This window comes from Petaurus breviceps, unplaced genomic scaffold (genome assembly GCF_028583685.1).
Source record: "Petaurus breviceps papuanus isolate PSGF00001 unplaced genomic scaffold, PetGlider_PUasm1.0 126, whole genome shotgun sequence".
NCBI classification, from domain to species: domain Eukaryota; kingdom Metazoa; phylum Chordata; class Mammalia; order Diprotodontia; family Petauridae; genus Petaurus; species Petaurus breviceps.
In genome coordinates, this window is record NW_027185655.1 from 1,823,005 (window position 1) to 1,847,280 (window position 24,276).

The window sequence follows — 24,276 nt, forward strand, 5'->3', positions numbered from 1 at the left end:
TTTCGACTTAAGTACAGGTGGCAGGGGCATGCCCAGGCTGACAATGGGCAGAAATAGAGCTGCATTTGGAAGAATGAATCCAGCCCTTGGCCAGGTTCAGGTAACACTCACTGATAAGCTTTCCTCATCTCATTCCCCAGATCTACCTCTGTGGGGACTTCATGAAACATCACATCAAAGTCTGGCTGTGAAGTTTAATCTGAAAAACCGTAGGGATGAGGGAAAGGAAAGGCCTGTCACTTTACACTGATGGCTGAGAAAGAACATTCCAAGATCAACGACACATTTAACTTAAGTCCAGAGCGTTATCTACACAACACTGTTTATTTTAAATTCAAACACAAATTCTTTTTTTCTCAACAGACTGCATAATTTTTTCTTTTGCTGCATCCATCTTTAAAATTGAAGTAGTCACAAGTGCAGATTTACTATGAACTTTGGGCTCAAGTGATTCATGTATCAATTTGTGACAGAAATCTATCTTAACATTTTTTTTTCTAGAAAATGTCTTACATAAACACACACAGCATCTACCAACATTCTTCAGTCCTTGCAAGCACTCCCTGGCACTGAGGGTCAGCTGTTTTGTACAAAACATCCCCAAGCTGGATCCAGAACCACTGCTCATGTCCATTAGAGCTCAATTTATTGCGGTTTTAGTGTTTTCTTCTGAGACTGCTTCTGAATATGTCAAGTCTAGACGACAGAGAGAAGGCCAGAGCCTTAACCGTTGGTGACTTTTAAAGAGGATTGCTTTTCTGGGGGACTTGTCACCTCGCTGAGGAGCTAAGGAGTCATAATGAAGCCCAATGACTGGACAGATAATGGGCTTTTTCAGTCTGGGTGTGGGGAACTTCATGAACAACGGGGGAATATTTCCTTTTTTATTAGGCTTTCAATTATCGCTACCTAGACTGCCTTCACTTCTGTGTTTTGCTGATTGACGTCACCAAACACAGAATTAAGTAGGTATGTTTTGACAGACCAATTCTTACCTGAATCACCTCAGATTTTTCTCGAGAATTCACAAAGTTTCAATGGATGTGGTACCATCAGCTAACAATGCCAACTTTTCACGACTGAAAGCTTTACTTATCCTCAGCCGATGGCACAAACCTGGCCAACAAAAGCCTAATTCAGACTTACACTTTGTATATAAAGTCCAACTCAAACTCATTTTGGTTTATTGTACATGCTTTATTAAAATGGCATTGGTATTTACAACATCTGCAGAAGCAGCCCCTTCTGAGGCCCTCTTGCACGCACGTGCACACGCACACACGTGCACACACACACGCGCACACTAAGACAGACACGCCTGCAGACACAAGCCCCTGCACACTCACACCACCAGGAGACGCAAGGGCTGGGCTCCCATGGGGAGGCAGTTGCTTGGGGGAGAGGGAGGTTCCTTTTTGTTTGTTTTTTAAAAAGAGATCATGGAGGGTGTATTTGGCCATTGCAATGCTAATGAAGTTCATGTACATTAACAGATACGGCAGTAACACTGAATATCCCCTTTACATTCTATGCACACAGAATGACATCAAGGTTTCCAGTCAATACAACATTCTCAGCTTCAGTCTCAAGGCTGCTTGTCGTGACTTCTGACGTCACAAAGAGGGTTCTCCTTAAAACAATCCAAGTCTACCTAAATGAAATAAGGCACAATTCATGTTGATTCGATTTGAAGAAAGGGGTAAAGACTGGCTTTGGGGTTCTTGATGCTGGGAAATTAGTTTTGACATAAATCCACCTGGGAAAAGGACAACCTGATATCCCCCTTCTAATCTGCCAAGGTTTCTTAGGACTGAAGTGTTGTTTTCATTTATTTGTTTATTTATTTATTTATTTTGCCAGAGCTAGTAACACCTCTATGACAAAAGTTTGGAAATTCACATTTTAATGTTTCAGTAGGCCAACTACTCAAACGGATGGATGTACACAAGAGTTTTCCCTCAAGGCTGAAACAAAAATACAGCACATAAAAAAACATATCCATGCTGTTTTTTTTCAGGGAGACCGGCACACTTCCAGAGCAGCAAATGCTACTGGGTGTCTGTGATTCACCAACGAGGAACAGCTGTGTGGTTTAGTTACACCTTCTAGAATCCCTGCCCCCACTCGGCAGTGACGCAGCCGCACTGGACGCCGCAGGCGACTCCAAGAGTGCTTGGCAGCACGCATGATGTCTAGCAGTCAAGGCTCCCGAGCACGACTACACGTTTTCTGGTACAAAATCTGTTGAATGTTCTGTTTTTTTTTTTTTCTCGCAGCAGATGAACCAAACCCAAAGATGCAGGACATTGTGTGAAAGGGAATTAAAAGAGGTTGCAGTTCTGAAGGCCCCTGACTTTGGTTGTCTACAGAGGTCAATCCTGTTTACTGTGATCCCTGGTATCTTCTTCATCTGTGTACTCCGACGGCTCCTCCCCTGGTTTTAGGAGTCTGCCCACATAGTCGTACTTTTCTGCAGGAGACAGAAAAAGACCATCAGCAGCCTGGATCAGCTTCTGGCACTCAGTGGGGCTGCTAATCATTGAAGTGAACAGCTTGCTACGCTGATAAGGCTTGGGAAGCTCCTTTTAGCAGGAAGCCCTGTACTGGCCAAGGAAAAACATGACCTCAAAGTTCTTTAATGTCACTAATCCAGAAGAACTATTGAAATTATGTTAAAAAAAAAAAAAGGGGGTTAGGGATCCCATGGCCACTGGAGAAGACAGTCTCTTCCCCTCTCTCATGCGCGTGCACACACACACACACACACACACACACACACACACACACACTCACATCTGAGACACACCATGGCTCTAGGAACTCATTCCTTTTCATTAATGAAGGCATCCTGAATTATTAATAGATTTTGCTCTACACAAACATAATAGTGTAATGGCTGGATGGAAGGACAGGGGACGAGGGAGAGCTGTCTAAAGAGGTTAGGGAAGTCTAACCAACATGCTGTTCAGAAAGTAGTACCATCCCAATATAAGCTAGAGGGCAGAATAAAGTGTTTTAAAAATTGGATTTTAGTTATATGGCAATATTAGGAAACAACAATTTGAATAACAAAGCAATCTCTGGGATTTTAGACAAAGGAGTATGTACCCAGAGCCTCTATTTTCTGGGTGTGACATTGCTACCTTCAGAAAGCAGAATTTAATACTCTTTTAATACCATAAGTGGCAAAAGTATGTATCTGACTTCCTTACAAATATTCAAATGACATTAACATCACAAAATCATAATCCCACTGAAAAGCATCCCATCTTTGGGCGTTAGAAGATTATTACAAGTGAGTATCTTGGGCACACCCTCTGTGCTCTCCCTGCTCGCGCCCTGCCCCTGCCCGCACCTTTGAACTGCATTTCCCACTCTCTAACACTCTCCATCTGTACAGCATTCAAGTCTGAGAGATCATCGTATTCATCTTTGAGCGCCTCTTTGTCTAGGCAGAATGTCGCCAGTCCTCTGGAGGCGTCTCTCCCAGCAAATATTCCATATGGTCCCACTGAAGAGAAAAAAAGAAATGATTATTTTTCAAGTTTGTGCTATTAGGTTGATCCATATTTTGAAAGTTGTGTCAGGAAGACGTGGAAAAAAAGAAACCAGTGGAGAAGTTGGAAGTGGTCCTAGCTGGGGTTACTACGGTTATTCTAGTGAAAGCCAGTAGGTTCAGAACACTAAAAAGTTTGTTTTATGATCAAAGTCCAACTGTATTCTATGTTATTTGATTCTTAAAATTCTGTCTTTCAAAAATGAAAGAAAAGTTTCCCATGTAAGGCAATGGGGAATGACAGACATGCACACATCAGATGTAAGTGTACGCACGTGCGAAGGATCCAAATCTTTGGCGCTCAGGCCCAGTCCTTCTCTCACCTTCAACATGGAAAGCTAAGATGCCATCACTGAGTCACTGAGCCGTGGCAGTGTCATACAAGGCCATCCCGGAGGCCAGGTGCCGACAGCCAGTGATTTGTTTTAGGCCAGAAGTCCCAGATTTTGCTTATTTCCATAATATTTCACTGTACAGTTACTAGCAATAAAAAGGTGGTAACGAGACCCTAAAACACATGTGAGGACCTTTGGTTTTCCCTCCTCCAGAACGGAACTCTCAATCCATTCTTCTTGACCACTCTATGTACATTCACACCACTTTAGGCAGCAGGTTCTTACATCCAAATCGGTTTCTAAAAATTGTCCCAGTATCCTAGATTTGCAAAGGGACCTAGGGAGTGCTGGCATCTAAGCTGATAAATAAACGCCCTGTCCATCTTCTCCAACAAGCGGCCATCTGGCCTCTCCCTGGAGCACCCCCGAGGGACAGGCTGTTTCAGGAGGAATCCCATTGCACTGTGACTGGTCCAGGCCACTGGAAAAACATTCTTACCAGCAAGCTCAAGCTGGTGTCTGTGATCTGTCGGCAGATTCTAGCTCTTTTTTTCCTGTGTCACATGCACGTCTCCTCCCTCTCCCATATAATGCAGCTTCACATACATAAAGATCCCAGGCTAAGTTCTGGTCTCATGACTCAACACTCCAAGTGCCTTCCATCAGCTCTCCTGTGACATGGTTTCCAGGCCCTCTGGCAGCCATGTGGGGGCAGTCACTGATCCCATGGGAGCATTAGGAAGGGCCAGCCTGAGTGCAGTCGTGCCTCCTAAGTTTCTTCTTACCAACAGCTGAACTTCCAGCCACCAGTATTGTCTTTCTGGATCTCAGTCTGCTATCTGCCACATCAGGACGGTGTTGAGGATTCGTCCATAAACACGTGGACACAACAGGGCCACGGGCACGTGTCCGCTGCTCCAGCGCCTCTGGTGGCCTCCCTCTGTCTCCTGCCTCAGTGCCACGAGCCCCCATCACAGAACGTCTGCTCTCTCTAACCTGTCGAGTGCTAGTCGTTATTTTATTGCCACATTCCTGGGTGTCTTTTGTCACCATTAGAAACATTCCTTCAGGGCAGCACAGAATCCCTGATGAGCTCAGTGCTTTTCTATTGAGCTGTATTTTGGTCTCCTTCCTAATACCCTAGCCAAGTGGCCTGCAATCACGTGTCACCGAGACTAGGGGCAGGGAACCTGCGGCCTTCTAGGTCCTGGAGTGAGGCCGCCTCTTGCCTGAGTCCAAATTTTACAGAACAAATCCTTTTATTAAGGGGATTTGCTCCGTGTTGTCTGGATTCAGTCAAAGGCCGTGCCTGAGGCCCTGACCCAGACTGTGGCTACATTTGTAAGTGACTGGATTGTGGTATGTTAATATAACAGGGCATTACTGCACCTGGCCCTCACTCCCCACAGAGGTGGCACTACGCTCACAAGTATGTGCTTCCCTGACTTGTGTCCTTGCCTCTTGTCTTGCTGCTGTGACTCTAATCCATCTCTCTTGCCACTGTCAGGCTGTTCCTTTGGAGCTCGTTTTCAACTGGCCAAAAGCCTTCAGTGGCTTCCACAGCCTGGTGACTCTCTCCCCCCCCCACCACCTGCCTGCCTGGCACACTCTCCACCTTCTTTTTCCTTCCCTGATTCTTCTTAGTCAAACCTCCCATTTGGGAACCTTCTCTCATAGCAGATTGCAAGCCCCCTTGCAGGAAGGAAACTATCATTTTAAAAACAATTGCAAATATTTTAAATTCTAATGCAAACAATTAAGCTTTACTTTGTTGCTTTATTTAAGCATGAGTTTCAATGAACAATATCGAACTTAATTCACTTGTTCCCCCAGAGCCTTCTTTGTTAGTGTGTACTCTGTTCTTTTTCTTTGCATTTCTAAAAGGTCTTCCTATATTTCTTTGCATGCTTCATATGTGTATATTATTTGCACTGCGATATTTCATTATGTTAACATACCACAGTTTATCTGGCCACTCCTACACAATCAGGAATTTAGGTCACTTCTAGTTTTTTGCAATGACAGAAGAAAAAAAAAAGCTTAAAAATCACTTATAAGTGAAATAAGAAAAACAACCCTGAGGCTTCACTTCACATCCACTGACCTGACAAACAACACAAAAGATGAAAACGGCAGAGCTGGATTGCTGAATTTTGCAACCAATCTGGAAAATAATCTGAAACCATAACCAAAGTCACTAAGTCACACTTATCCTTTGACCAAGGAAGCCATCAAATACACCTTAAAGCAGCTATGTGGTTTGGGAGATAGAGCTCATGGCCTGGAATCAGGGAGACCCGAGTTCAAATCTAGCTTCAGACACTCACTATGTGACCCTGGACAAGTGTCACTTAATCTCCTTTTGTCTTAATCTACTGGAGAAGGACATGGCAAACCACTTCAGCATCTCACAAAGAGTCGGACACAACTGGACAACAATACCTCAAAGAGGTTTAAAAAAAAGGGTGGGGATGGGGGGTGTAGGCAAGAAGACCCGCATGTCTGATCTGTGCTTTGCAGTACTTTGTTGTAGCAAAGAACTGTAGAAAGATCCTGGGTACCCATCATCTGGGGAATGGCCCAACAAAATGTGGCACACGGATAGAATGGTTCATTGCTGTGCTATGATAAATTATGAAGAAATAATTCAGAGAAAAGTAGTCGGAGCTGTATGAACTGAATGAACCAGGCTAACACAGGAGAACACCACGGTAATAACAGCTAACACTCCATATCAATTCCAAGTGTGTAAAGCACTCCACAAACATCACATGTGATCCACACAGCTGCCTTGGGGAGGCAGGGACTGCTGTTATCCCCATTTCACAGGTGGAGATACTGAGGCAGAGTCCAGTGACTTGCTCACAATTACCTGGCTGGTAAGAGTCTGAGACTGGATTTGAACTCTGGCCTTCCTAACTCCAGGCCTGGAGCTCTGTGCATCTGGATGCCAAAGGACATACTTATTTTTCAGATATTTGTTGGCTACACTATCAGACCACATTTCAAAAACAATACACTAGTCTGCATTTTTGTTAGCAATGGGCAAGTTTCTCTACAATTAAAGATTGGTTTGATCAGCACTGGGGGCTTTTCCTGTGCAGCACACTGGGGACTAAACAGAACAGCAGCCACCTCAGCCCCCAGGGGTTTAGGCTTCGCCCCCCCCTGCTGGAATCTGGTGGCTTCTCTTAGTACAACAATTCTATGCGTGTGAGAATGGTTCCTCAAAACTGCGGTAATCTGCATGTGACCGGGTTTGAGTGTTTAGAAAACGATCAACTTACATTTCCTTTCTGGAGATTATCTGTACATGTACTAGGAAACAGGTGGGACTGGTATAATTCTTTAACAGAGTTTATTATAAAATTGAGATGTCAAGATTTCATTCCGTAGTTACTGTATTTTTCTCAGTCTAGTGATTTTCTTTAGCCACATGTATTGAAGTCTGTTTTTAAGAATTAGGCAAACCCACTTTGTCTATAATGTACTCTCTTTGCTTAATTCATATCTGCATCACAATTTTTTCAGATTTTTGTAGTTATTAGTGAGTTGGAATTCCCTTTAATATTTACCCCTATGGGCAACTAGGTGGCTGGCCCAGTGGACAGTGATGGACATGAAGTCAGGAAGACCCAAGTTCAAATCCAACCTTAGCCTCTTACTATTTGGACAAACACAACCCTGTTTGCTTCGTTTTCCTCATCTGTAAAATGGGCATAATAACAGCACCTACCTCCTGGGGTGGTTGTGAAGATCACAAGATAACTGTAAAGCCCTTAATATAGGACCTGTCCCACAGCAGGCACTATATAAATGTTAGCTATTGTTATTATACATATGGGGTGGCTTTGGGCATGATAAAACCACTTTCCTATCACACTATCAATTTTCCCATCCATTTATCTGGGAAATAATGAAGCTTTCCCTAGCCATGTTTTATCAAATTCAAATCTTTTCTATGTATCTGGAGGGAGAGCCAGCATTTCTACACTGTTTCACCAACTTTTCTCTCTGCCTGGTATGAGACGGTTTTAATGCCTGCCTTGAAAGCCGTGCTGAAGTCTGAGATGTTCATCAGCCGTGATTTTAGGAGAATGCGGTGCATGCTAGCTTGAAGGCTCCTGGATGAGGAGCAGCAGATGAGAAGGGAGCTGGCTGTGGAAACAGGGCTTTGGCTCTTACGCCCTGGGCGAGTAATCCACATGCCCCCCCCCCCCCGGCCTTGAGTGTCCTCATCAGTGAAAATGAGGAAGGCAAACGAAATTCCTAGGCACTGTCCAGCTTTAGGAAGGCTTGGGCTGCCCAGTGTCGAGCACACCAGGTCCTGGGGTGCTTGTTGGTCAGGATTACTTGAATCCCTCGGTTGAGCAGAAGGCTGCTCTCCAACAAGGTCTCTTACACAAGATTTGACAACAAGCACCTTTGTCTGCTTATCCTAAATCAAGTACAGCACACAACACGGCTGCTGTCACGGAAAACCCCTGCCCGTGACTTCCTCCAGATGCTCCTGCAATACGATCATCTTTACTATGTTGATCCCACCCGTCCACGAACACCCAATTATTCAGGCTTTCCTTCATTTCAATCATTGCACAGTCATCCCTTCCACAGTGTGGTTTTCCTATAGCGGCTTTGCTATTTTGCAGGCTGGCATAAGAAATCAGATGAGAATATTTTGGAAATTTTGTGGAAGCCACAGACAACACAGAATAAACTTAGAAACTCAGAAATGCATAATACATGTATAGCATGGCGTGATATCAATCCAAATTTTACGAGGCACTGTCAACACCCCACAGAAGAAAAAATCCAGATCTTGTCTCTGGTACAAAGGGGATCAAAAAGTTTTATGCAGATTCTCCAGATCTCAGGGGTGCTGCACTCCTGCCATCTGCAACGTGGAAGGGATAACTGGAGTTTTATAGTTGTCACTCTGAAGGGATGTGTGCCTAGAGAAAACAGCTGACTGCTTTTATGATGATGCTAACAGAGAAGGGGCTGGGCCCAGAGCTGAAAAGGAGAAGAAAGGGCAGGATTACTTCTGGGAAATTCCAAAGCTGACTCTCAGACCTCCCATAACAGCAAACAGCCATCTTTTCAATACAAACATTTTACTGATGTTGCTGTATGGCAACGAGACCTGAAACACCACTGTTTCTGAAGAACTTGAAAAGGGCATGGACAAGAGAAAGGTACTTGGTCAGTGTGCAAAGGCTGTGCCATCTAACCCATGAGAAGCTCTCACGACTGAGGCACTGTATGTCAGAAAAGGAGGACAGGCTAGGCATGTGGCATGGGCAGGGATGGCAGCCTGAGGGCCGACAGCCCTGAAATGCCACAAAGGATGGTGGTGGGCGGGAGAGAATGAGCAAGCATGGGTGGTTGGTCTTCTGGGACCTCGCCATCAATGGGATCACAGTGCTTAAGTGTTGCGGGAGAATTCCTCTACCATGCAGGAATCTACGTTCCTGCTTTTTATAACTATAAATGAACGCTCAATTTTATGAAAGGCTTTTACCCTTATGAAGTCATGAGGTCTGGTGGTTTGTTTATAATGCTACACTGATGTTGAAACAGTGCTGTGCATGTGTATAAACCCTGTTTATTACTCATGATGACTAACCTTTCTGAAATGTCCTGCATGCCTTAAAGGGGCAGCAGGGGCTAGCGGAAGAGCCCTGGCTTTAAAAGCCAGCTAACAACTCTGGCAATTCCCGGCCCTCTGCTGACCCTCAGTTTCTTCCTCTTTGAAATGTGGGGAAGAACACTTGTGATTCTCACACCTCAGGACAAAAGTAAACCTTAAAACGCGAAACAAGGACATCAGTAGTACTTGCACTCCATTGGCTAATTATTCAGTGTTCTACATTCATATCATGGAGGCAATTCCTCCATAATTTCCTTAAAGTATTTCAGCAAAGAAACGTAATGGGAAAAGAAGATGGAGTGGTCATGTGGGGAGAGGAGGAGGTGGGTTCTGGGCCGCTGCCTGGCATCCTTGCAGTGAGGGGAGCCCATGGCAGGCCCGCCGGACCCGCCACAAGCTGGTGAGAAGCTGGGGCAGAGGAGGATGGGTGCAGTCTGCATCGCCAAAGAGAAAATTCTCACCCGCGTCCATAGTTCTGAGTGAATATCTGAGCATCTTTTCCAGGTTTTAAAATCCAAACTATTTACCTCATAAAAGGGAGTAAGGTGCATTCTACATTTGTCCACATTTAGGAATAATCTATATAAGCTCCAAATGATTGGCTTCCGTAAAGGCAATCTGCACATCCACCTGGGCCAGGGTAGTCTGTGGCTTTCGGTGGGCGATGACTTGTCCTGCTCCTGTTACCTGTCATTCGCTTTTTAAAATGAAATTGTTTTTACTGTGAAATGTCCAGTGTCCGTGGCCGCTGTGCGTGTGGCTAACATCTTCCTCCAAATTCTCTGACTTGTTAGCTTGGAGTCAGGAATAGCTGGATTCAAATCCAGCCTCAAACATTTACTAGCTGTGTGACCATATGGGCCAGATCATTTTGCCTCTGCTTGCCTCAGTTTCTCCATCTGTCAAATGGTGATAATACCTCCCAGGGCACATTTGTAAAGAGCTCAGCACAGTACCTGTGACACACAGCAGGCCCTATACACATGCCACTGTAACTGTCATGGATCCAAATGGCTTTTTCTCTTTGTTTCTTCTTTAACCTAATCGTTGTTTAGATTGTTTTTCAGTTTCTAGATGATTTTATCCATATTGCCACATATTTGATTTCACTGCAATCCGAAAATATTGCCCCCGATCTCGCACTTTCTGAACTCGCACAGGGCTTTCCCTGACCTGATTCATTTTTTTGAGGATTCCAGGAGCCCTCCAAACAGCATTTTTGAGAATCATAATGAAGAGTTTTCTGCCCTGGGGTCCTATGTGTTCTTTCAACATGGAAAGGGCTGCTTGATGGGATACATTTTGTAAAGTTTTCCTTAATTACATTAACCAAATACAGTGGATATCTAGGTCCTCATACTGGAAAGTGTAACTTTAATTAAACTAGTAGAGAAGAATAGGAACACAACTTAGAATTGTATTGTTTTGCAATTTAAGAGTCTATTTTTCCAAAACCCAGGGCAGGTGGCCCAACGTTGGAGTATGTTTTGCAGTGGGATTCTGTTAAAACTCTAAACACAGTTTATGAGAAGCAGATGACTCTCTGCCGCGGCTTCTAGGCCTGTGTGTGCTATCTTTTGACTGCGTCCAGGCTTTACAGAACAAATCCTTTTCTTCCAAGGCCACAGGTTTCCCAGGCTTCCTCATAAGACCTGTGTGTCACAAAGCAACACAGCAGTGCTTCCAGAAGCCCCCACCCATCCAGGTACCCGATTCACAAACTGTGCTGAGGAGGAGGAAGTCGCTGCTGCTGCCGCCCTTTCAGGGAAATGGGGGAAACGACACTGACTGATACTGATGATCCCGCACTGCACAGCGACGTGCCTGCTCTGATGACTCCTCATCATGCCACGTACAAGTTCTGACAGGCCCTACCAGAGAGGGAAAGGCTCGGTGTTGTGGTCTTTGTGACTTTGAAGACCAATTAGTTTCAAAGCAGTTAAGTGCCACAGAACCAGCAACAAGAATATTTTGGTCTTGCTTACCAAGGAATGGAGGGCTTGTGCTGCACTTTGGTATCTGATGCCTACAATGATGAAATGAATGCTTTTCTGGAAATAATACGTGAGAGGATCACAAAGCGGTATCGGCCGGCTGGTCACTAGCCAGGATATGAAGAGAGAGATGGGGGAGGAGGAGGAGGAGGGCAGTGATTCAAGGCTGGAGTTTGACAGGGCAGGAGATGTAGGAACAGAAGACAATGCAGATCTGAACTGGCTAACTATGGGGCTGTGAGATCAGGGAGGGAAGAAAGGCAAGTCAGAGCAGGGCCGAAGACCCGAGGAAGTACTGGGGCTGGAGGTTTATAGAGGCCAATGAGAGGAAGGTTACAGTCAGGTGAAGGGTGAGCTCCAGTGAAGAGGCAGACAGAGGGTCCTAGAGATCTACAGGAGGGCTAAGTCCCCTACCCTGAGGCTAGGGGCTGTGGAGCAAAGGAAGACAGTGAAGCAGCCCCAGAAGTCTGAGAGAAAAGAGGAAGCCTGAGCTGGAGGTTAAGACAAGAGTTTCGACCACCTGGACTATATGACAAATTCTAATAGGAACTTAAAGGAAAGATACATCAGAGGAAAAACAAAATGTTAACCAAATATATAGTACATAATGAGAAAAAAAAAAAACCACCCCACTACAGACCCCTGATTTTGTTATTTTATTAGGCAGAGAAGAAACCCTACATCTAATAGCATTTAGATTTTTTTTTTAATTCTCCCAAATCTGGTCTCCCTTAACCTTCTCTATAGGACAGAAGAGAGCTGTGTCAACATGCTGGGCCCTCCTACTGGGGAGTGTGAGCCCACCTCGCAATCCTAGCCAAACTTCCACTCTAACTTTATTACTCATATCCAGCTTAGAAATAAAAATAATCCTCCATGGAGCATAAATACATTTTAAGAAAACTTCAATGAAACGCTACATTGTAGGAAGCTGTGCCTGGATTATTTGCTCCTGATCAGGGATTGAAACTCAGCTTACAGACATGGTAAGATGAATGGATAAAATCTACTTAAAAAATTAGTATTTATAAAAAGCAGCTTAACGTAAAGAGGTAAGAAAAAGACTTGAGTGCCTAGAGGGCATTCTCCTTTTGCCAATTCAGGCAGATCCTGATTCTCTGTGGTGTTCAGTGAGAAAGCTGTAGTGAGTCACAACTTCCTTACAGAAAACTAGCTATCTGGCTAAAGAGAGGAGAGAATGGGCTGCCAACAATTCAACGGAATAGACTAAAAACGTAAAGGGTTCTGAGCATTAATAATACAGCTATCTAAAAAAGCTCATGTTCATTTAACATCTAAAATAATAGAATACTAATACCTACTAAAAACTCCTAACATATTCCCCTCCCTCCCTCCAAAGTAATCTCCCGAAGAACTCATGATTCTAATCTTTAATCCGCAGGGTCACACCCAGTCTCACAAACTGATCCCAACTGAATCCCTCAAAGGGTCGATCATGTATAAAACAATTACTGAATATAAGTTACTAGGATAGGTGTGAATAAATATTTAAATTATGTTGCCAACTATCAAGTGCAGTGGGCGGCCAGGTGGCTCAGCGAGTAAGAGCACCGGCTCCAGTGTCGGGATGACCTGGATCAAATCCGGGCTCAGACACTCGGCACCACACCCAGAAATAACTGGCCGTGTAACCTTGAGCAAGTTACTTAACCCTGACTGCTTATTAAAAAAAAAAAAGTATCAAGTGCACGTACATTTAAAGAGCTGCCAGGTTTCCTATAGGAGGTGCTTCCCGAAAAGAATAACACCCCTACCACCACCAAAGCTAACATTCTCGATTACTTAAGGCCCAGCTTACAAACCAAATATTATCTCAATGAATGCTCACAATAATCCTGGGAGTTAGGTGCTATTATTACCACCTCCAGATAAGGAAACTGAGAAAAGCTGAGGCTAAGTGACTTGCCCAGGGTCACCCTGCTAGAAGTGTCTGAGGTCACATTTGAACTCAGGGCTTCCTGACTCCAGGCCCAGTGCTCTCTGTACCAAATTACCATGTTTCTGCGAGCTTTCTTGGTTCTTTAGTCCTGTGCACACGCACACATTCACTTAGCAAGGTCAGCCAGGTGGTGGAACAATCAATAAACGCATCCTTTTTCTCCTTGGAATCTTCTGAAAATTCAGCCCATTTCCTCCCGGAAAGTGTCTTGCTGCCCTCTGATCTAAGCATCTCTAAGCAGAGCCCTCTTATTTTATTTTTTTGCTTTTCTTTTGGAGGGCACTTGGGGTTAAGCGACTTGCCCAAGGTCACACAGCTAGTTTTTGTGTTAACTGTCTGAGGCTGGATTTGAACCCAGGTCCCCAGCAGGTCAATCAACAGCAGGTCCTCCTGACTCCAGGGCTGGTGCTCTATTCACTGGGCCACCTAGCTGTCCCTGGAGCCCTATTCTTACTCCCCCAATGAGAGTAGGGAAAACATTTTCTAAGAGGACACTTGAAACTTAGGTCTTCTTGTCCCCTGAACTGTTTAAAGTCCTTGTGTTTATAAGTCTTATGAACCATGAAGGCAAATTATTTCCTTGAAGACAAATGAACTGTTATTAGCACACATTAACGATGACATATTTTCAAGCTAACATGACAGAATAAGCAAAAAAAAGGGGAGGGGGCCCACAACATTCCCAGGTACTTTCTAACTTGTCCTCCAAAGCAAATGAGGGCTTATTGGATTAGCTAACATCTCTACCACTAAAACAATTATTTCAATGAAGTGTTCCAAAAGAATTGTTTCTAAAAAATTTAACTCTAAAACATTTGAAAGTAAAAATGACTACGGTCTATGAAGATACTACGGAATTAGATTCTAGTTTGCTTAAATGGCTTAATAACTTTTTAGGGAAATAACCTCTGAAAGAAAAGCTATCGCACAGGCTAAAGTAATCTCTAGAGCAGTGGTCTCTAATCTCTGTGCACCATGCACCCCTATAAAGAAAACCCTTTTTGGAGAACAGACCCCAACGCATGCATGTTCATAAATTATGCAATATCCTAGCTGTACTAACATATTATGTACATTAGAAAACAAACAAGAACTTTCAAAGGTGAGACAAACAGTATATTAAAAAATACTTTCTTTTATTAATAGTACAAAAAACTTTTGCTCATAGAAAAGTAGTATTTTTCATGAGAATAATGTGATTGAATGCTGTTTTTTAAAATCTTGGTTTAACAGTTTATGATTCACTAATTCAAAGGCCCGGTTCTAAAGCTATTTAAGTACTTGGATTTAATGGTTGTCATAACTCAAAGAATACTTCCCAAAGGAAAGGCTCCAAAGATCCCAATAGAAGAAGAAATGCGACAGTGGCCATGGACTTATCTACTAGTCAGGCAGAAGTTTTTGGTGAAATTTAGCTAGTAAATATCCATCTTTCTTCATGTACATCATTCTTGCAAACTAAGCAAAAGGTGTTTTTTTTTTTTTTAAACAAATGGGTTCAAAACGCAGAGACTGGCTAGGCTATTCTGTAATCAAGCTGTTAAAATGTGGACATGTGCATTCTTTACGGGTGACACATATACATGATTTTTGGCAATAAAAATTCATGTATTTTTCAATGTCTGTTAATTCTGATGGCTTCATGAATTTCAATATTCAATGAATATAACATGTCAAGGTACCATATACACTTAGGGCAAGATTCATTTTTTTTTTTTTAAAGCAATCGGGGTTAAGTAACTTGCTCAAGGTTACACGGCCAGTTATTTCTGGGTGTGGTGCTGAGTATCTGAGCCTGGATTTGATGCAGGTCATCCCGACACTGGAGCCGGTGCTCTTACTCACTGAGCCACCTGGCTGCCCCTAAGCAACTGGGGTTAAGTAACTTGCTCAAGGTTACAAGGCCAGGTGTTTCTGGGTGGGTGCTAAGTGTCTGAGCCCAGGATTCGATCTCCAGGTCTTCTCAACACTGGAGCCAGTGCTCTTACTTGCTGTGCTACCTGGCTGCCAACGCAGGATTCATTGTTAAAACCAATGATTATAAAATGTAGCTTTCCAAAAATCTTTTTTTTCCACTTAAAAAAATGCTTAGTTTTCAACATTCACTTTTATAAGATTTTGAGTTCCAAGTTTTTCTTTTTCTCCCTCCCTCACTCCTCTCTCCACTCCCTAAGCAATCTGATAAGCTACACACACATAAATCATTTAATAATCTCCTTGCTAATTATTTTAGCGGACTCCACCTCGCTGAGTGCCCACGCACATGCCCACTTTGGTGCAGAACCTCAGAAATACTCATTTCTCCTTCAGGAGAGTCAAGCTTGGTTGTTCTGGTCACTCTGAGGTAATGAGAATCACGTCATGCTGTTCGCTGATAGACGAAGCCACGTAAAAAAACCTAATAAAAACTCCACAGCTCCTTAGATATCAACTATTAATCACATCTGGATTATTCTAAATTCCCAAGACCTCCATGTGGAGGTCCCACTGGCACATCCAAGATCAAGCTAAACTCGCGGTCTGGACTCCATCTCCAAGTTGGCAGGAGCAGGTTGCCAGCCAGAAGGCTCTCCTGCAGCCCAGCCAGGCCAGGTCCAGTCCTGGACACTGTCTCCTCTCTGTACCCCTCTTCCAAAACTAACTCAATTAGGCCTCCCAGGGTCAACCCCCTTTCCCAAGGGTGGGAGGGCAGACCCCTTGCTTAAACCACCCCCCATCGGGCTCGTGATAACGTGCAGGATCACTGCCCTGGTACGAAGGGTTCACTTGCTATTGCTATTATACCCTCCAGACCTCGAGGGCGCACACAGGTCTGCCCTGGCCTTTCCATTCACCCTTCAATTAACAGGACAGGGACAACACAACTTTTCTAAAGGCATGGATGGTGCTGGTTAAGGACAGAGCTGGGATAAACACACACTCAGATTCTATGGCTCCTCACTCCCTCGATTCCCTCGTCCATCAAAAAAAAAAAATCCTTCGCAGTACAACTCTTAATTGAAATTGGAAGACGCAGGGCACTTCAGAGGTCACCTCATTTCACAGAAGAGGAGGCTGACACCTAGAGAAGGGAACTGTCCATGGTCCACAAGGGTTGGAAAGGCTAGCAGGATCTAGGAGGTTGTTCCAACGGTAGATATACTTAGTTTTTCATTTTGAGGGCAGAAAGGTGAAGAGAAACACGACTATTATCTTTGAAAACTGCTAGACAGAAAGACTCCTAGCTTTAGGAGATTAATTAATATATACACTAGTGTATGATCTCATGTGTGTGTGATGCCAATGTCCCCCAGGAGGTCTTGATTTTGAATTAATGTTGACTCCTTTTCCTCAACAGCTGTTGAATTAAAGGGGACTTGTACAAACAGTTAAAATGCAATGCCAAAACCAAAACAAAAGTGTGCTTTAGTGACTCTTTAAGAAAAATGGTTTAGTGGTAAACAGATCGGTTTCCCTACCCAACTTTTCAGCCCATCTTCTTTAAAAATTGCAGCATTTTACCTGAAAGACTGAGCTCTCCAAAGTCTCTGTGGCAACAGATTTCTTCACTTTCACCAAAAAGTTATGCAAGACCATAACATGCTTTTTGTATGTGGGATCAATCAGTTCGGAGTGTGACTAATTCTACTCCAAAGAAAGGAGCTTTTTCTAGTATTAGCAATATGGACCCAAGAAAAAGAGTACAACCTCAGAAACCAGTCAGAACCCCCATTCTATTCCACTCTTATGTAACAGCTGTTACACTTGTTCATGTTTCATTAGTACTTGACTTTCAATACTTGAAATAAGTAACCAACAATTGCGTTATAAGTCTGAAAATGAGGGAGTGTTCACTAATTAGCTATTCCTAGTTCATTAAAACAAACTGAGAATTAGTGATCATCATTTGCAATCTAATGATCAAGGTTAAGGTGGAAAAAAAGTCACAAATTCAAGTGAAATTCTAACAAGGGAAAACAGTGTGATTCATAAAACAGAGCATTTAAAAAGAACCTATCTCTAGACCAAGGATGCCATTTTTAGACATCTTGTTAATCATCTATCAGAGATATGACCAAACATACTTTAATTCTAATCCCACTAGCTCCACCGGCAGTTGGCCCAGACACACAAGTCACTGTTGAGAATGCTAAAGTGCAGGAATAAATTCAGTCATCAGTGCATTGCTTCTCTATGCTTGTCAATAAAACTAGGGATGAAACTCATTTTATAAAGATCTTATTAAGGATAATTTAATGAGTTAAAATTCAATCCCAAGCAAGGATACATGGATTTCCAAGCCAGCGCTGCTGTGAGATGGTGCAGTATGATGGGAAGGGGCCTAGACGTGGTCATCAGAGAAGGGGAGGCCCTGTGCTGTTGGCCACATTGGGTTTCCTCACCTGTAAACTAAAGGGGTTGGCCTAGATGGCCTCTGAGCACCCTTCCAGGTCGCCATCTTTGAATGTGCTCCAGGGATCCAGAGGTCAGAATGCCCTAAGGATCCACAATGCCCTGGCTGCTGGTGCTTTTCACCACCTCTGTGTGGCCTAGGAGACAGAACCCCTCAATCCCACTGTAGACCCCTATTGGTCATGTCACTCTGGGCAAATCAGTTACCTCTGATTCCATCCCCAGCAACCCACATCACAACCTTCTAAACCATAGTGTATTTTATGAGGAATAACCTTTTTAGGCATGTAACAAATTTCTCCCTAGATGGTATTTAATCAGCAATTATTCTGACTGGAGAAAAGGACAGAATGAAATGGGACATGAGGAAAAAATGACCTTAAAACCTAAAAAAAAAAAAAAAGTATGAACATAATAAGAAGTTGCGTCCTTAGCAAAAATAAAACCCAACGCACTCTACAGCGAAACAGGTTTGCCACTGTGACCAGCTTGGGTAGCAAAACAAATGAAGACTTTTTAGTACGGTCTCCAAATGTAAGAATGAATCCCTGGTGGTCGGATTTTGCTGATTAGCTCACACTCCATGTTACCAAGTGGCAGAGAGAGCTGCAGGCTAGGCTGATTCTGGAATGGTAAGAGAATTCTGCTGCAAGCACAAGAAGGGTCAGAGTCACTGTGGCTGGAGGTTAGGGCTGGGTCCTACCAGGAAGGCAAAGCAGTGACTGCTGGGGAATTCAAGTATGACCAGCATGTCCCATAACCGGGAGGCTCATTCAGAGCGAAGAACCGAGAACTTCATGACCCAGGGAAGCAGCGCTAGGGGAGAGGCGCCCACTGGCCCATGGCCTCAGCAGCTGTGGCTGTCATGACTCCTGAAGATGCAGAGATAGAATGCTAGCTGCCCAAATCCCTGGCTCACTCCATGGCTGAGCAGCAGAAATGGCTGCGGTCAGAACCACTCAAGTGACAGAAGGAAGATGCAGCATCACCCGCGCCTTGCTAACAACCAGGGGGCTTGTCTGACCCACGGCTGAAAACGTCTGCATGGGTTGTGAGCTTGTCAGAAGCAAGGACTGACTTCTTTTCTCCAATGCTTAACATGATCCTTGATAAATGAATCTCTTAATAGTGCTTTGCAAGATCTTTAAGAAACGACTCTCTCAGTTTTGCATGCAGAGTCAAGAACCCTCTAAGCCAGACTTGCTGTCACTGTATAAAATAAATTTTCATCTCAGTTTCCTGATCTACAAAACTGAACACCCACACATTCCTTCACAGATATGAAACCATGCTATATTAATATGAATTATTAGCATAACAGAATAGTGGTAGATGTTAAACTTCAATAAATATTTCTGGAATTAAATCCTAGTCACTTCTAGAATTTTAAAATCAATGGTGCTCATTTATGTGACGCTAGACCAGGCCCGCACAACATCCTACCAAAGGATTTCAGGCAGCTCAACCATCATTAGTCTGTCTCTAGTAGACATCATGGCAGAGACCTGAAATCCTTTGCCCAGCCACGTTAGACTAAAGGCCATAAATAAAGTCATTCGCCAAAAGAGCCACATCACCCTCTGTATAATACCCTCTGGAATCTAGTATCATAGTAGAGTATATAAATCACAACTCAAAGAATCTGCTTTAGTAAGTGACTTTTTTTTTTGGGGGGGGGGCATAAGAAAAGGTCAAGGACCTAGCATTCTGCATTCAAAGACTGGGCCCGAAGCACATCTGGAGAGTGTGACACTCCCTTTACAACACTCATGGGGCACTTCACATTTTTCATACATAAATAGCCTAGAATGTAGTTTCTGTCATGAACACATTTCTCCCCCACAATGCTCTCCTCATCCAGCCCCCAAATGTCCATTCCTTTTTCATACACAGACCAAAATTCCGGATGCCTGGCCTTCTTCCCACTCCTCCCAGCGAAGATCTCAGCTCTTGTCTCCAATAAGGGGGATGCCATACTCTCCTTCCCCTGTGCCAGCTGGCACCCTCAGATTTGTTCAAAGCTCACCTCTTACAGGTTTCCTCACAGCTAGCACTTCCTGCCCCTGTCTGCCAAAGTATCTGGTATACACCTGTACAGGTAACATGCTGTCTTCCCCAGAAAATCCTTGAATGCAGGAACTGTCTCACATGTGCAGGGCCGGCTCTGCTTGGCTGTGATGCTGTTAATTAACAGGGCCTTCATCAGACACACACAGAGGTTTTTTCAAGCCAAGTTTCGTCACATGGCTCTCTTCCCAATACCTCCCCTTGGATCACCAAAAGGAGAGCATGGGCTGGGGGAGAGGACAGAGGAGGAGGATGGGGGGGGGTGGCGATACTGCAATTTATGTGTGCACAGGGCAGGTGAGAGCCAGGGAGGGATGGGCTCAGAAAGTAAAGCGAAAAGGTCCTGCTAACAGAAGTACACCAACCATCTGGGCAGGATATTTTGATACGTGCACAAAGAGAGACTTATCACAGGTACTCCTGCAGTTGAAAAAAGGGCAAGACGGATTTCTTCTCCCTCCAGAGCTCGTGCAGGTCATGGCAGAAGCATTTTGATGCATTCTAAGCAGGGGAACAGCCTCCACAAAACTGCCAAAGCAGGACAAGAGGTCTGGAGTAAGGTCATACCTTGAGACAAGATCAGGACAGCCAAAGGTCAAACAAAGCTGGAGGGAGACAGAAGCAGAGCCCCAAGGGCGGCCCATAGGGCTGAGGACTGGCAGAAACGGAGAACACCAGGAAGGAGGGAGCTCTGCAAGAAGGAGCAGGAGTCGGAGGCCAAGGGGAAGGGTCTGAAGAAGCAGCTGGATGTTACACCATGCACAAGGTGAGGAAAATGGAACCTGGAAACACCACTGAACCAAGCAGCTTCAATGGAGTGGTCTGAATTGGAGGGGTGCCTTGAAAGATTCATTCCAGAAGGAACCCGATCACAGGGGGGTTAGAACCTAAAAAGTATGGGCCAAGAAAATGCTTTACAGTACGAATTACACTGAAATTTAAATGGGTCCCCTCTAGGTGAACCACCACTTCAGTTAGTAGTAAGCCCCCTATGTTGCCGCGGTAAGGGGCACCATGCCCCCATGATCTGGAAAATCCACAGAAATTGTTTGGCTCTCCCTTCGTACCAGAGAAGCCTGAATCATTATGCTATTAAAGACAAAATATGTTGATATTAAACATATAATTTATGCATTTCTGGGTTTCTAAAGGTTTTTTCTATGTCATCTGCTGGCCTTTGTCGTCTGTAGCCCCTGCAAAACTCCGCTGGATTTCTCGTGCCTACTTGTGTTATACGGAAACCTAAACAGACAAGTCGCACTGTGGAAGGAACAGATGTAGTTCACATAAACCAGAAGAAAAATGCTGCTTGGCTCCTAAAAAAGATTTACTGGAGGGGAATGTACTTTTCAATGACTAGTTCTTAAGTAAAAAAACCAAAACACTGTAATAATGAATGCTATAAGGGCAGGGGGCAGAACTCTGGATCTGGACTTTGGGCCTGGGATATGAAGGTGCTGGAAGGTCAGGTCCATTCACACTTGTCTGATCTGAACTGATCACACCTGGGACTGTGGAATGGGAGCTGTCCACAGGGGTTTAGGGAGAAGGACCCACTCAGATGACAGGCCCCCTTCTCAAGGGGTTCTACGTTAGCAGATACAGTCACGTGAGGAGCCACAGGAAATGTGCTATTCTCCATCCCTCTTAGACTCTCTCCTGTGGGTACCACGCGGGGTCTCTGAGTGGAATCTAAGGCAACCGGAACTAAGCTGGAGAAAATTACACCAACATGGTATGTGAAGGAATAATTCAGAAGACAGATAGTGGGAAGTAATCTAAGCTAAGCAGGACAAATTTAGGCGAAATATCGGAAGACTTCCTTACAAGACCCTGACACAAGATGGTGCAGTGGACAGAGCTGGGCCTGGAATAAGAGAGCCAAGTTCCAATCCAGCCTCAGACACTAGCTGTGTTCTGTTTGCCTTGGCGTCCTCCTCTGTAAAATGGAGATAACAAGGGCAGCTTCTTGCCAGGCTTGTTGTGAATATCAAACAGTACCAAGCCCAGGGTATAGTGCCCAGCACATCTACGCCAGCTACTACATATTGGTGCTATTCTGAATTACCCAAAGCAGCGGGGTAATCTTGAAGGATCAGGAAATTACAACTGCCCCATTATAGAGTATTCTACTCTTTCAGAAACACTTTCTGTGACAATCCACTCGATCCTCAAGCAGCTTGCCTGGGTGAGACTCTGGCCTCCATCCCTGTGAGCTTCTCTGGCTTTAGGAAATGGCAGTCAGTCCCCAGCTGCTGCCTCCAGTCCTAGACTCAAAAATCACTTATTTATGCTCACATGTGACCAGAACCAGCAGCATATGTAGAGAGAGCTTGAATGTTTGCAAATTCAACAACTAGCCCTATTAGTTTTGCCTGAAGCCCTCCATTTAAGGGAAACCCAGTACTTTATGCAGTGATCAATCAACAAGCACTTATTAACAGCCTACTAGGTACGAGGCCCTGTGCTCCACCATGTATTTTTGTCGTTGGTGGTTTCTGGAGGTGGGGAAGGCAAGATAATTGGGGTTAAGTGACTTGCCCAAGGTCACACAGCTAGTATTAAGTGTCTGAGGCCAGATTTAAACTCAGGTCCTCCTGACTCCAGGCCCCGTGCTCTATTCACTGGGCCGCCTAGCCGCCCTTGTGCTCCACACTCCACTGGGAGAGCTCCAAAGTTTTCAGCCTTCCTGTCGCCCTGCCTAACTTTGTAATCCAGCTGAACGGGCTGAGCCATTCCATGGATCTAGCACTCCCATCGCCCACCTGCCTTGACTGCATTCCCACATCACCTGGCTTCTGGAAGCCCTGTCATCCTTTTGGGCCTACGCCGGTACCTCTCCTTTCCAGCCTAGTCCTCTCTCCCGCCTCAAGCATCCTTCCACCACACTTGTGGACAAGTAGCAGCTGCCTGGAGGGCAGAGACTGCTTCATTTTCCCTCCATCTGCAGCACACTCAGTAAAGGACTCAGTGAATTGAGGACATTCCCAGGCCAATCACTTCTACCCCACACTTGTTTAAGAAGCGGCCCCCCACCCCCAGGTGAGCCGGCCGCCCCTCAGGAGCCCTTGTAAGCACTCACAAGGCTCGGCTGGCCTCTGCCTCCAGACCTCTGGTCCAGGAGTCTCCTTGTGATCTGAGCTGACCCGCACAGCAGGACCTGCCCAGCCCCTGCGAACACCAGGGAGGGCAGCACCTACTCCCCCTCCTTGTCACTGCTGCCAGGTCTTAGCTGCTGCATCCTATCCTTTTTAAGAGAGGCGAGGCTGGCTTTCAAGCCACCATGTGGCCACGATGCTAGACATGCCCTTTCTAAGCCATCAATCTAGGGCTCTGATGCACACAGTTTTAAAGTTAAAAGCCCCTTCTCCTTAAACTCTTACAAACACCTAAGGAACAGGGCAGCAGGAAACCACTCCTGGTAAGCTGGCCGAGCCGGGCTTCTGTGCCCAGCGGGTGATGCACACCAGGCACGCAGCCATGCAGGGGCGGCACCTCTCCTTTCCAAGGGGCTATTTCAGCAGCCCAAGTGAAGAGGCTGTGTGTCCCAAGAGGAGGGAGACCGGGATCCTCTGGGAGTGGGGCAGCAACAGCAGGCCCCGGGTTCCAGTCCTGACCGCTGGTCCCCTCCCCTGGAGGAGCCTGTGTGGACTGTGAGGCCCGAGGCCCTCAACCTCCCATCGGACGGATTGTAACAATCTGCTCTTGTTTTTGTATCGAGCGACTGGCAGATCACTGGGCACGGAGTCCCAAGCCCTGGGTTCGAGTTCGAGCTTCCCGAGGGGCTCCACGGGCGGCAGCCCCACGAGCCTATGGCCGTGTCGATCACCCCGTCCGTTTCTTTGCATTAACACGAACACCAAGCGCCCGCTCCCCCGGCTGCCCCCCGCGCCGCCCGTCACGGAGTCACCAGACGCTGGCCCGGGCCCCAGGGGGCCCCTCCCGACTCTGACCCCCAACATTTTCTCGCCACGAGCTTTTCTTCACACTTTAAGGCGGAGACGCAGCGTCTACTTTTCATTTGGCACACAAACCCGCCCATCGCAGCACACATTCCAAAGTCATCTTGAGGAAAAAACGTGATGGAAATGTTCATTTAAAAAATTGATTTACTAAGGACACCGACGCTGCCGTGAAGCCAGCGATGTCACAAGCAGGGGGGCGTGTACGATCCCTCCCGCCGTGACAGTGACAGCCCCGCGCGTGGATGCGCGGAGCTGGGGGCGGCCCCTCCCCGCCCAGGAAGGTCCCACAAAGGCCTCGAGCAGCGAGGCCCGCCCCAGGCTCCATCCCGGGGCCTCCCCGACCACGGCGCCTTCTCA

General features: G+C 45.3%; 1 protein-coding gene across 1 annotated transcript in view; it reads right to left on the reverse strand.

Annotated features, from left to right (window-relative positions):
* Window positions 1-1,176: 1,176 nt before the first annotated feature.
* Window positions 1,177-24,276, reverse strand: part of PGRMC2 (progesterone receptor membrane component 2) — a 23,818-nt gene continuing 718 nt past the window's right edge. Inside the window, exons 2-3 of the mRNA XM_069091327.1 lie at window positions 3,356-3,511; window positions 1,177-2,470 (exon numbers count right to left, since the gene is read on the reverse strand). Of these exons, the coding sequence (XP_068947428.1) occupies window positions 2,373-2,470; window positions 3,356-3,511 (254 nt within the window). The 3' untranslated portion in view covers window positions 1,177-2,372. The remainder of the gene's footprint in view (window positions 2,471-3,355; window positions 3,512-24,276) is intronic.